Genomic DNA, 12,032 nt, shown 5'->3' with positions numbered 1-12,032 from the left:
AGGACATAAAAAATGGAGACTATTATAATATGAATGTATAATCTAGCAATATGATATTAGTGAAAATTTTAATTAAAACTTTGTTAACCTATGTTTTAAAAATATCAGTTAACATTTGCCTTAATAATATATTCAAAATAGATTGTATTTAAAATAATTGAAGAAAATAACCAACAAATAATAAATTATGTAAAACTGAAAAATAAATTAATTGTGCTTTTTGTTATATTATTATTCTCTTATGGCTTGTGGTTTTGTGCCCTGCCGTCAATATTAGTGCCGTGCAGGAAGAATCATTTCCTTTTGTCGATATATTATTAGCCATTAAGTACAGTAGATGAAAGGTATTCTTCATACACTTTATGATGTGCTATGTCATCTTTCATTATTTGTTTGCTAACAATGGGTAACAATTTTAGTTATAAATAAGGTTGAAGAGTAGTGTCTGAAAGTGAAAAATTGGATAAAGTTCATGTAAAGTAGGCCAAATAGGATTATCAAGCAACTCTCAAACCCATTGAGTATCTAACTTCCTTTTTAGTATGATTAGTTTTTATAAAGTACTTTTTGCTTTATTTTTACAATGATGACACTAATTTATTCAGGTAAATATATTTTCGGTTTTTTAAATTTTAACGGCCAAAATAAATTGAATTTTTACGATATGTGTAGTGTTTATTTAAATTCATGCTACATTATAAGACATTTATAAATGTGAATTTAATAAAAAAAAAAATAGGTCTAGGTGTTTTTAGGGTGGCCTGTGAATTTGAATAAGATTGTTTCTAATAAAAAATAGATATAATCTTTTGATAAAATTGGTATAGAGTGATTCCTCTTGTGGATTGGCTTGAGATGGTTGTGAGATTTTGCATTAATGCTATCGATGGGTTCCAACTTGAAAGCAGGTTTTGGACACTTTCATTGTATGAGGGGCAGCACACAAGCAATAAGATTTGGAATTGATTGCAATGAAATTCTGGGACAAATTATTGAATTTCACACCAAATCCAATAAATGTTACGTTGACGCGTAGGCCGCTGAGCAACCAACATATTTTGGCACGTTGAAAACCCAAACAGAGAAAAAGGAAGGAAAAATATATAATATACAATACAATATTTTTGCGCAATTCTTTGTATTTTAACTTCAAATAAAGATTAAAAAATCATGAATTATCATGCTTCCTCTAATTAGCATAACTTCAACAATCTTCAGCCCCGGAAAAGAAAAAGAAGAGACCCAACTAATGTAATGAACCAATTGGTAAACAAGTACAACAAATGAGCCAAATGAGCTTGGTTTGCCAATCTGTCGTAGCAAAAAAAAAATCCAACAAACCAGCATTGAAATATCACGGGCAGTGGCACCATTTTGGTGAGTTTGACAAAGAAACAAGTGATATATGTGATTAACGGTAAGTGATAGAATAAACTATAATATATTAGATGTAAGTGAAATAAAAAATTTAAATTGAGTGAAAGAATTTTTAAAATTACAAAGATTCTGTCTATATATATATATATATATATATATATATATATTGTGAATTATTATTTTTTCTTTACTATTGAAATTTTAATCCTTAAGTATGTGGAATATTTAAGAAACAAGTGAAAATAAAAATATAATTAAAAGTTTCTAAAATTTTTAACATAATATTTTAAAAAATAACGGAAACAATAAACTTTTTGGAAATAAGGTTTCTTTTTACGTACGTAAATGTATTTTTGTAATGCCTAATGGATACTAAACGAGAAATCCAATCCAATAAATAACAAACAAGGGGAGGAAACTAGTGACAACATAATAAAATTTTGTGGGACAACGTGGGATAAAGTTAACATAACTGAGTTATCATTAGCCAGTATTTAGCTAGATATGACTCCTAGTCCCTAACGCAAAGATGATCAAATTATGTCACTTTAATTGGTAGGTGATGTAGCAAACTTAAAAGGCTACATGCTAATGATTCAGGTGCTTTCTTATTCATATGACCTAATGTTTTGTCCTAAACACGTTATCCAAAACAATTTATAAATGGGTCTTTTTAAATTTTTTCGTGTAAAGCAAGAGGTCAACAACAAAAATACAATTGTTATAGTACTTTTCTAAAAACTCGTAAACTTATGCTATAATAAGTCGTGTAGTTTTCTTTGTAGAAATATAATATAACACAGACACACACAAGAAAAGAAAAGAGAAATCCCGTGCATGTTAAGTTGTCAATATGATCATAAATGTAGAACGAAGTTGTATAAAAATCAACCTTAATATTTAAGTTGAGATGCGACTAACAAGTTCATCATAATTACTAATTATGACTCAAATATCATGAAGTCATTCAATTAAAATAACATAAAAAAATTTAAAAGGAGAAAAATACATTAAAATCTATGCATACAAAGGGTATATTTGTAAGCCTACATACGTGGACAAAAAGCTAGGCTTAAATTAAGGTAATTATTTAAGGGGTAAATTAAAAACCCATCAAAATGCATTTTGTAAATACCCTTTATACCTTTTCTGTTTTTAGTAATAACAGTCCTTCCATAGTAAATTACTTACTAGTTAATTATATATGCACCTTTGCTGTTATGTGGAAAATATATAGTACAAAAAACACGACTTCAAAAGGATTTCGAAAGAGAAAGATAGCTCATCGACGTTGACTTAACATAAGCTTTCGATCTAATGCATGAATGCAAATAAGCGTAATTTGACTTTTGTCGTTGGGTTGCATCATAGATGTTCCGAAAGATGTGTATCATTTTGTCAGTATTCCCCGCTACGTATATATTTGTAACAATGTGTATTCTGTAATTTTTCGTGAACAATATATAGTTAAAGTTGACACTTGACTTTGAGTAAATGACGTCATATTTGTGTTCTGTTCAGCTAAAAAGAAATGAACAAAAAAAATGAGAAGAAAAAAAAAAACTATCGTCCCGCGCTCAGTACTGTAATAAAAAAGTAAAGAAAAACGTGTGTAAACGTTTAAAATATCTCTATATTTATTTTGCGCATAGAAAAGGATAAGGATAATTTTTTTTACTGAACTGAAAAACATGCACAAATTCTCAAATTTATGTCATTTTCTTTCTAAAATCGAAGGGATAAATAAAATGGCAAGACACTCACTTTTTTATTCTCTATCTGCTATAATCAAGAAAAAAGTGTTTTATAATCCATACTTTTTTCTTTGACTGTTTTATTTTTATTTTGTTCTTTTTAACAAATAACTGTTTTAACTAATTTATCTTGTTTGTAAAAGTAAATATGTAAACATAAGAGACGAAGAACCCTCACAGCTACTAACCCAAATTTCCTCACAAATGTGGATTGGGCAATTGATTAAACAAAAGTTTAATTACAGTTTTATTAATTTGTGTAATCTTGATATTTTAATTTTAATTATTTGTATTAAATTTTTAAATACTCAAATTAAATAATTTATTCTAAATTAAAAATATATTATATATATAATGATCTTATTTTTTATTTACACAAAAAAACAAAATATTATACTTTATTAATTATTAATTTTAAAATAAAAAATTTAAAAAACTAAATATAATCTATTAAATTAAAAGAATCATAAGCATATATATATATATATATATATATATATATATATATATATATGCGCGCGAGCGTTAGTGTTAAAGTATAAGAAAAAATACAATTAAACTAAAAAAGAGAATTAAATAATTTATTGTTTTTATATTTTTAACATAATAAATATATGCTAATTTTAATAAAATTTTATTAAATTCAAATACTTAAAAATAAGAGGAATACTATTACACATTTTCTAATATATTATGTGTTTATTAATTAAAGTTTATTGAAAATAAAAAACATGAAAGATAAATTCTGTTTTAAAAATAAAAAAGAGTATAATTAAGAATTTTTTAAAATTTTTTAATAATAAAATGAGTTAGAGAGTATATTGTTAATTTTTTTAATAAAGAAATGTTAATAAAATTGAAAAAAAGAAAAAGAAAAGGCTCAGACAAGATTTTTACGAAGGACGAGTTGTGTTAGCCCTATTCTGATACCTGAGTGTTGAGAATTGAGTGCCATTCCAATGTGGACAGTTCTACGAACTCGATCGTGGTTGCGTTATTCATCGAATTCACAGGCCCTTCTTCAGCCATGGAATCTAAGGTTTTCCTCTTTGACGGCCGTTGACGGCGGCGACAACCGCAAATGCCTTCTGGATCTGCAGGAGATCGAGAATGTTCTGACGGACATTAAAGCTGACGACGTGAAGGTGATACCCGTTCCCAAGCACTGCGATTGGGCTGATTTCATGGTGCTCGCCACTGGCAGGTCCTCGTGGCACGTCAAGAACATCGCTCAAGCCCTAATTTACAAGGCAGCTTCGTTCGTTCTTTTTCTCACTCTGTTTCCTTCTGTCAAATGAAATTTTCGAAAATTGAAAAATTAGTTTTCATTTATTTTTTCTTCGAAATTAATTTTTTTTACATGTATATATAACCAGGCTAAACAGAAACAGAGAGGAGTTGAACGAATGATTCTACCTAGTGTGGAAGGACAAGCAGGAGGAAAGTGGATTGTTATTGATTCTGGTATCTGATTTATTTTTTTGTTTGTTTTATTTATTATTTGATTTTAGGGTTTAATAGTTATTTTCCTTGGTAATTTTCAGTTGAAGAGTAATTTTTCAATCGATCTCTAGTCGTTAGATTGTATGTATTCTGGATTAGTGAACGCTTTTTGTTTTTTAAAAAATTAAATTATTTTGTTTTGGTTTTAAGAATGCTTGATTTTTCCTTGCTGAATCATATCTTTATGTTTAGGTAAAGTGATAGTTCATGCCCTTGATGAGAAGGCTAGAGCTTACTACAATTTGGAGGGACTTTGGACCCCAGGGACAATTCAAAATGAACCTATTGAGGTAAATACGAAGCTAGATTATGTTGTTCTGAGAAAATTAGGTTTATATTTTATCCAAGATGTATGAAGTTTGCTGAATCAGTTAGAATTTTGAAAGCAACTAATATACATTCGAATTGAGTAGGATTTGTTCTATTACTTTATCAATAGGAAATTGGCATTAATGTTGAGCATCGCTGCCATAAAATTTAGGATTAATTAATTACTTCAGTTCATGAAAATTTGGGGGATGAAATTCGAGTTTAAAATTATTGCAGGACCAAAATACACATTGTCCACAATAGACTAAAAGGGGAATTGAGCCTAAATTTTATGCAGCCTTGTGTTGTTGTTAATCATATCAAATGCTTCGTCAGTGGCCACCTTTATTGGAAATTGTTAATAGTATTGTGCCAGTTTTTACTTAGGAAATCTGGTCTTGGCTAGTAAGTTGGCTTTCCCAAATTTGAAAATCATTAATTGTGAATTCACAATTTATAACTTGTATCTCTCTGGTGGCAAATGGCGTCTTGAATTCCATTCATTACTTCGATAAACCAAGTCTTCCAATGGATGAGTTGGGTTTAGACGATGGTGCTGACTACTGGGCAAGCCTTTAGGCCTTGTGATTAGGGCCTAGCCTTGGGCCAGTCATGCTAAGAGTGGTTCAAAATGGTAAGAGGGCAGCTACGAACTGGAAGTTCTGCTTGTGGTTGTGGAGGCCTTTAGGGCAGGCATTGGACTGCTTAGTCTAACTGGGGCAAACTTTTTGAGTCATCTGGTTAGGCTTACATTGATGTCTTGGGTCAATTGGGCTTGAGTTTTATTACATCTATGACTATTATGATGATGACGACGACGATGATGATAATGACGTAACTTTGAGGTAAATTTTGTAGCATGGCTGATTCGAATGATCTCCATTTTTCTTTCCATGGTTTTAGGATTTACACAAAGCTTTGGTGAAGGTTCGTCGGAAAAACAATTCGAAGAAACCTGCACAAAAGAATGCTTAATTGGTGTTTTGACGCAAGATGGCTGCAAATAACCTTTTATAACCTATTTTCTGGCTCTGCATCGGATGCAAACAATTCAGTGATTTGTATAAAGATAACTTCCTGATCTGTCGTTTTACTTGTTCCGAATACAGATTTTGTCATATTGTCTTGCTGCAATTTCGAAGTTAGAGGAAACCTGATGTTCTCATGTTATCCTTCCACCTTTTTTTTTCAAGTTATGATAATCATTGATTACTGGAGCATGGGCTTTTTATATCATTCAAAAAAGTGTGATTGAAGAAAATTCATCTCCCCCTTGTCATAGTTTTGTTCCTTGATGTGACTATACTGGAGGAAATAAATAAAAGATTATTTATTACCTCTTAATTCAATAGTAAATGCAGTGAAGAAAATGATTAAATGAATGGTATTTTATAAAGTTAAAAATTAAACAAGTTTTTATCAAACTAGGATTAAAATAATCTATCCTTGCAGTCACAAAATTAAAGCGAGACTTTACTCGAGATAATTGTAGGAGCAATGAAAACGTTGTCTTTATTAATGGAGCTGAAGTGCATCGGTGTTTTAGTTTTGGCAAATCCCTGTCCAAACAACCAGCTTATAATATTATTAGCTTCGGACATTCATTGCTTCGTTGACCTCTAAAAGTGGATGGGTCAGATTAATTTGGATACGAAGAAGGTCAAAAACCGCAAAATATTAAGGATGAATATTAAATATAGTGTTATAAATGTTAATAAACTAAATGTTAACAAGTATTTTTAAAGTTAATCAATAGTGTAAAATACTACTAAAGAATCAAAATTACAAATTTTTTATTAAAAATTATTACTAAGGTATCTTTTTATAATTTTTAATATATTCCAACAAAAATTTCAAATAAAAAAGTATTTTTATAACCAATACGTTAATTACTAGACCCTTATTAAAAAAAATAACACCAATTATATTTATAATGTTATATTTAAATATTGTCTTATTAGAGCAAGATCTTATATATTTTTCTTAGAGCTTTTTCCCCCTCTAAGAAATTAAAATAACATTTTCCTTTGTCTTCTAAAAATATATAAGACTTTTTGGTGAACAATCCTTTGAAATTATTGTTTGCACACAACTAAAAAGATTAAAAAAATATCTAAATACATTTTTATCAATAAATTCCATTATAATTTTTGAGCAAAAAACAAAGTTCTTAGAAGTTGACATGCGGTAATTATTCAGATGGTTTTCGAGATGACACATGCAAGTTAAATTAAAATAATTATTAAAAGAGAAAAATTGACAATAGCTTTTATCTCATTTAAATATGTAATATCGATTTCAATTTTAACAGACTAATTTCAAAACTTTTTCATTATTATTATTGTGTTAACCAAAATGAAAATAGCAAAAAAATAAAAATAAAAACTACTATATTATTGGTGGGTCAGACACGGGTTCAGTTTAGGTGAACGGATGTATCAATTCTTGCATTTTCATTCACTATGGATGAAAGAGATGCACAGAAGTGAAAAATAATATGAAACTACATATTTGCCCTTGAAAGCCTAATATAATATGGCTCAATATCAGGGTCCACACGGTAATTAAACTTCCTTCCAACCCCACAGAGCACAGTCCCTTTGTTTGCATCGCCCGCTCATTAGCAACATTCACACTCTGCGGAGCTACCAAAGCACTAATCTAACAAACGCAACTGAATTCGGTTTTATAAACCGCAACACACTTTCTCTCTGTTTCATACATATTCTCTGGCTTCTTCCATTTTCGCTTCTCGTTGTCTTTTCGGAACAGTCATGGCTTCTCTTGCCGGATCCAATTGCGTAGCCTTTCGAACTGCAAACTTCAGCGCCTCCGGTAACCGGAAAATCGGTCAGATCCGTCAATGGTCTCCGGTTCTGACTAATCTCCGTCCGGTTTCTGGTCTTCGCTACCGATCGAATACTTCGTTGAGTTCCTCCGGTAACATTATTCCTTTTTTCTATACTTATTGCTTTTTAATATTTTTTTTTGTTTTTTTTATTCGGTTTTTGCTAATTTGATTCGGGCAACTGCAGGTGTGAGAGCACAGGTTGCTACTCTGGAGGAAGCGGGAACCGGAGCAAATCAAAAAGTGGAAGCGCCGGTTGTAGTAGTAACCGGAGCCTCCAGAGGCATTGGCCGAGCGATTGCGCTTTCGCTTGGTAAAGCAGGTTGCAAGGTTCGTCGTTGCGAACCGTTTAGCGTAAATTGATAATGAATGATATCACTGTCGGAAAAAAAAAACGGTTACGATTGTTGTTGGTGAATTTCGCGTTGTATATTTCAGTATCTGTGACTTGTTCTAAATTAATGGTTTCTGCATTGCGATTATAAGTTGCTTTAGGTTACTTTTGGTTGTTCAGGCGAAGGTAATGGCGTGGAATTGAAGTTAGTTAAATTTATTTATATGTAAAATTAAACGCATAAAAAAATGTTTCTGGCGATAATGATACAATGGAAGATACGTGTTGGATTACATGGTTCTCACAATATGGAGCATTTCCTGGAACTCTTGTTACTTTAAAGTTGAGGCTGTCTTCATTACTGTAATATCTTCATGATTTAAATTGGGATTATGATGTATTGCAGGTTCTGGTCAACTATGCTAGGTCATCCAAGGAAGCCGAGGAAGTTTCCAAGGAGGTAGAAAATTGTCTCCTGAAACTTTTTCTGTTCATTGTTGCTAATTATCTTGTTTCGTGCATATCTCATATTGGGACCATGATATAGATTTATTTTCAAAGTCCTGAACCTATGTGGTTACTTTCAATCTTCCATATGTTTTATTCATTAGCTATACACTTCAAACTTTGATATCCTACAAAGTGGTACTATGCGAGACGCTTGCCTATATATTTTCCATTTTCTTTGAAATTTACTGTTTGATATTTTTTAAGTATAAAGTGTAATAGTGCTAAGGATGTGAAGGTAAACCATCATTGCAGTTTATATATTTGATATTTGCAGCCAAAGATGTTGATCACTCTGTATTTTTCTTTCTTCAGCTATAGTGTTATGGTCTTTTACTTCTATGCTATATTTTGTTCTTTACAAAGCTGTTATATGTGAAGTTGATGAAGAAGACAATTAATATTAATCACTCAGTTTCTAAAGAAAACTACTGCAATGGTCTTTTACTTATGCATTAATTGGTTTTACTGTTTCCTTGTAGATTGAGGCACATGGTGGGCATGCTCTTACATTTGGGGGAGATGTTTCTAATGAGGCTGACGTGGAGTCTATGATTAAAACTGTGAGAAGCTATTCTTGAATTATTAGATTGACCTTATTATACCATAGCTACTTAATGACTTTCACATCTGCAGGCAGTTGATGCTTGGGGAACAGTTGATGTATTAATAAACAACGCAGGTAAGTTGGAAAGCTCTTGTGGTGTTGCTAGCCTTTCCCTCTCCTTTTTGTCCTCATTCTGAAATAGAGATATTATGGTTTCAGGGATAACTAGAGATGGTTTATTAATGAGAATGAAGAAATCTCAATGGCAGGAGGTTATTGATCTGAATCTCACTGGTGTTTTTCTTTGCACACAGGTAAGTATGTTCACAATTTGAGTTTTAGAGAAATTCCTATTTGTTTTGAGAAAACATTTTTTTTCTTCCATTTCCTATATTCTCTATTAATTAAAAAAATGTCATATTTTTCACTTTGTTTCTTGTTTCCAAAGATTTGTAATAGAAATATTAAAAACAAATCTTTGTGAAAATAGAAAGCATTTTCTCAAACCAAACAGCCTCAACTTTTCTTTCTCAATTGGATCTAAGTTTTATTGTTTCTTTTTGGCAGGCTGCTGCTAAGATCATGATGAAGAAGAAGAAGGTGACATACCATTTAATTGCTCTTTTCTGGTTCGTTATTGTGAAATCCTTGATAAAATGTTTTTCTGTTTAGGAACAATTGACCACTCAAGTGGTTAATTAATTCAACCACTTGTTACCTAATAACCATATTTTGAATATCATTAATCCGTGAAATGAATAATTTTTCCTAAAGTGAATTTTTACTGACAATTTCTTTTTTAAAACATTAGACTTTTATATATTTAGTCTAATGCTGTCATATTTCATGATTTTCAAGATGACAGCTTACTAAGATCTTTACTTTCATATCTTGATACTTGTGTTTTTGCAGGGAAGGATAATCAATATTGCGTCAGTTGTTGGTTTGGTTGGCAATGTTGGACAAGCCAATTATAGTGCTGCCAAAGCCGGAGTAATTGGCCTGACAAAAACTGTTGCAAAGGAATATGCTAGCAGAAGCATCACTGTAATTTTCTAAATATCTATGCGTTTCTTTCTGGTACCGAAGGTGCACAATATCAATTGATGGAATTAACTATAACGTGGTTTTTCTTGCCAGGTTAATGCAGTTGCTCCAGGGTTTATTGCATCTGACATGACTGCCAAGCTAGGAGAAGACATTGAGAAAAAGATTTTGGAGACAATTCCACTAGGTGAACACTGGAAAAACTTTAATGGAGGATTTATTTCATTGAATTAGTTGTTGACTTACTATTTTCAACTTTGATTCAGGAAGATATGGCCAACCAGAGGAAGTTGCTGGACTGGTGGAATTCTTGGCTCTTAGTCAAGCTGCCAGTTACATCACTGGGCAGGTCATTTATTTTTCCCTATTTTTTTGTTTTTTAAAAAACCACCTGGTTAAACTAGCTAACTACTCGTTTTAATTCCTAAATTTGAATACTTGCTCAATTTTTTAATTAGTTGAGTCTTATAACCTATCATCTTAGGGTCTAAAACCTGTATTTATTTTTCTCCGCATAACTGAAAGCGTTTATTTATATTGGAATTGCTATTTTGCAGGTATTCACCATAGATGGAGGTATGGTGATGTAATTCAGCAATCTCTTTACGTTGCAACCTGAGCTTTTGGAATTTTCAACTCCTGCTGTACGGTGATAGTTTGTTCTTTGCTGAGTTTTGCTTAAAGCTGGTTTTACCTTGTGACTTTTAGTAAAATCTTAGTTCGACCTTGTTGATGAAATCCAAGGTGTTAACAAGGAAGCTTCTTCTTGGGCTGTGTTCTGCATCTTGTAGTATTTTGGTATTTGCTTATGATCATCTTAGCAGAACAGGCGTAATTATTATAATTTGAGCAATGCAGTCGCTTTCAGCATTAGCTTTTTCTTCGTTGGATGTTCTTTGCGAGGAACTGGCTCTTTTACGCATTGTGTTTTCTCTGGTTACACGCAATAAATTCTTAGAAGTGAAAGGAAGATGCTTTTGAGAGGCCATTGCCCTGAACAACTATTTACTGTTTACGGATGATTTTATTAGTCGGTCCTCACTCTAGGTTTAGGTTGAATGCTTCATGGCGATAGGACGATTTTAATATTTGATTCGTTTGCGTGGCTTATTGTCGTTCTTGGTCTTACGTTATAGTTTTATTTCATCGGATATTTTGGTGATTCGTTAGAGGTTTGGAAGTCATCGTAATGATAACGTACAAAGCAAGATACAAATTATACTTGCGCCAGATGAAGTGTTACAAACCGTTTGTTTTGACGTTAAAAATATCAATTTTTGTATTTTTTTTAATGTAAAAATGTTTGAAATTGATTTAGGCGTAAGTTTCAATTATATTCAAGGATTACATCTTCTTTATTAGAAACAATTTTAATCAAATTAAAATTTTTAAATATGCGAGACCTTTCAAGTCTGGCAACTAATAAAACAAAATAAACATTCTAGTTTTTTTAATACTTGCCCATTAAAATATAAGGAACATTTTTCTAGGGACCAATTTATCAGGACAGAAGCATCTTTGAATCACCTTCAACCAAATACAGTTCGAGTAGAAAATTAATGAACGGATTGAGCTCAATTTGTGAAATTCTATGGACTAATTTCAAAATCAGTAAACTTGGACAAAATTTATTTTAACCTTCTATACTGCTGAACATATAATCATTTCGAATTAATTTATAATTATACATATTTTTTATTAATCTTGTATAAATATATCACTTAATATGGTATTAATATATATTTAATTTAATTACACTGAATTTAAATTGGTTTTGGCCTCATCTAAAATTTAACCCAATTACAC

The 12,032-nt window shown here is 31.1% G+C and overlaps 2 protein-coding genes across 3 annotated transcripts; both read left to right on the top strand.

Annotated features, from left to right (window-relative positions):
• The first annotated feature begins 4,044 nt into the window (after positions 1-4,044).
• On the top strand, positions 4,045-6,092 carry LOC113850389 (protein Iojap-related, mitochondrial). Its single transcript, XM_027480920.1, has 4 exons — positions 4,045-4,381; positions 4,508-4,595; positions 4,827-4,924; positions 5,847-6,092. Exons 1-4 carry the CDS (start codon positions 4,091-4,093, stop codon positions 5,916-5,918), a joined length of 549 nt encoding a protein of 182 aa, XP_027336721.1. The 5' UTR covers positions 4,045-4,090; the 3' UTR covers positions 5,919-6,092.
• Positions 6,093-7,528: 1,436 nt separating this feature from the next.
• Positions 7,529-11,212, top strand: LOC113848948 (3-oxoacyl-[acyl-carrier-protein] reductase 4). 2 transcript variants are annotated; one of them, XM_027478395.1, is made up of 11 exons: positions 7,529-7,888; positions 7,978-8,121; positions 8,532-8,585; positions 9,115-9,195; positions 9,269-9,314; positions 9,399-9,493; positions 9,747-9,779; positions 10,092-10,226; positions 10,320-10,413; positions 10,493-10,575; positions 10,784-11,152. In XM_027478395.1, exons 1-11 carry the CDS (start codon positions 7,718-7,720, stop codon positions 10,814-10,816), a joined length of 969 nt encoding a protein of 322 aa, XP_027334196.1. In that variant the 5' UTR covers positions 7,529-7,717; the 3' UTR covers positions 10,817-11,152. The 2 variants fall into 2 exon arrangements, with proteins under 2 accessions (XP_027334196.1, XP_027334197.1); XM_027478396.1 differs by having other exon boundaries at positions 7,572-7,883; positions 7,979-8,121; positions 10,784-11,212.
• The last annotated feature ends 820 nt before the right edge of the window (positions 11,213-12,032 follow it).

This window comes from Abrus precatorius, unplaced genomic scaffold, assembly GCF_003935025.1.
Source record: "Abrus precatorius isolate BTA unplaced genomic scaffold, Abrus_2018 Scaffold9, whole genome shotgun sequence".
NCBI classification, from domain to species: Eukaryota; Viridiplantae; Streptophyta; class Magnoliopsida; order Fabales; family Fabaceae; genus Abrus; species Abrus precatorius.
The sequence above is the reverse complement of the archived record's forward strand: the minus strand, read 5'-3'. Positions and strand labels throughout refer to the sequence as shown.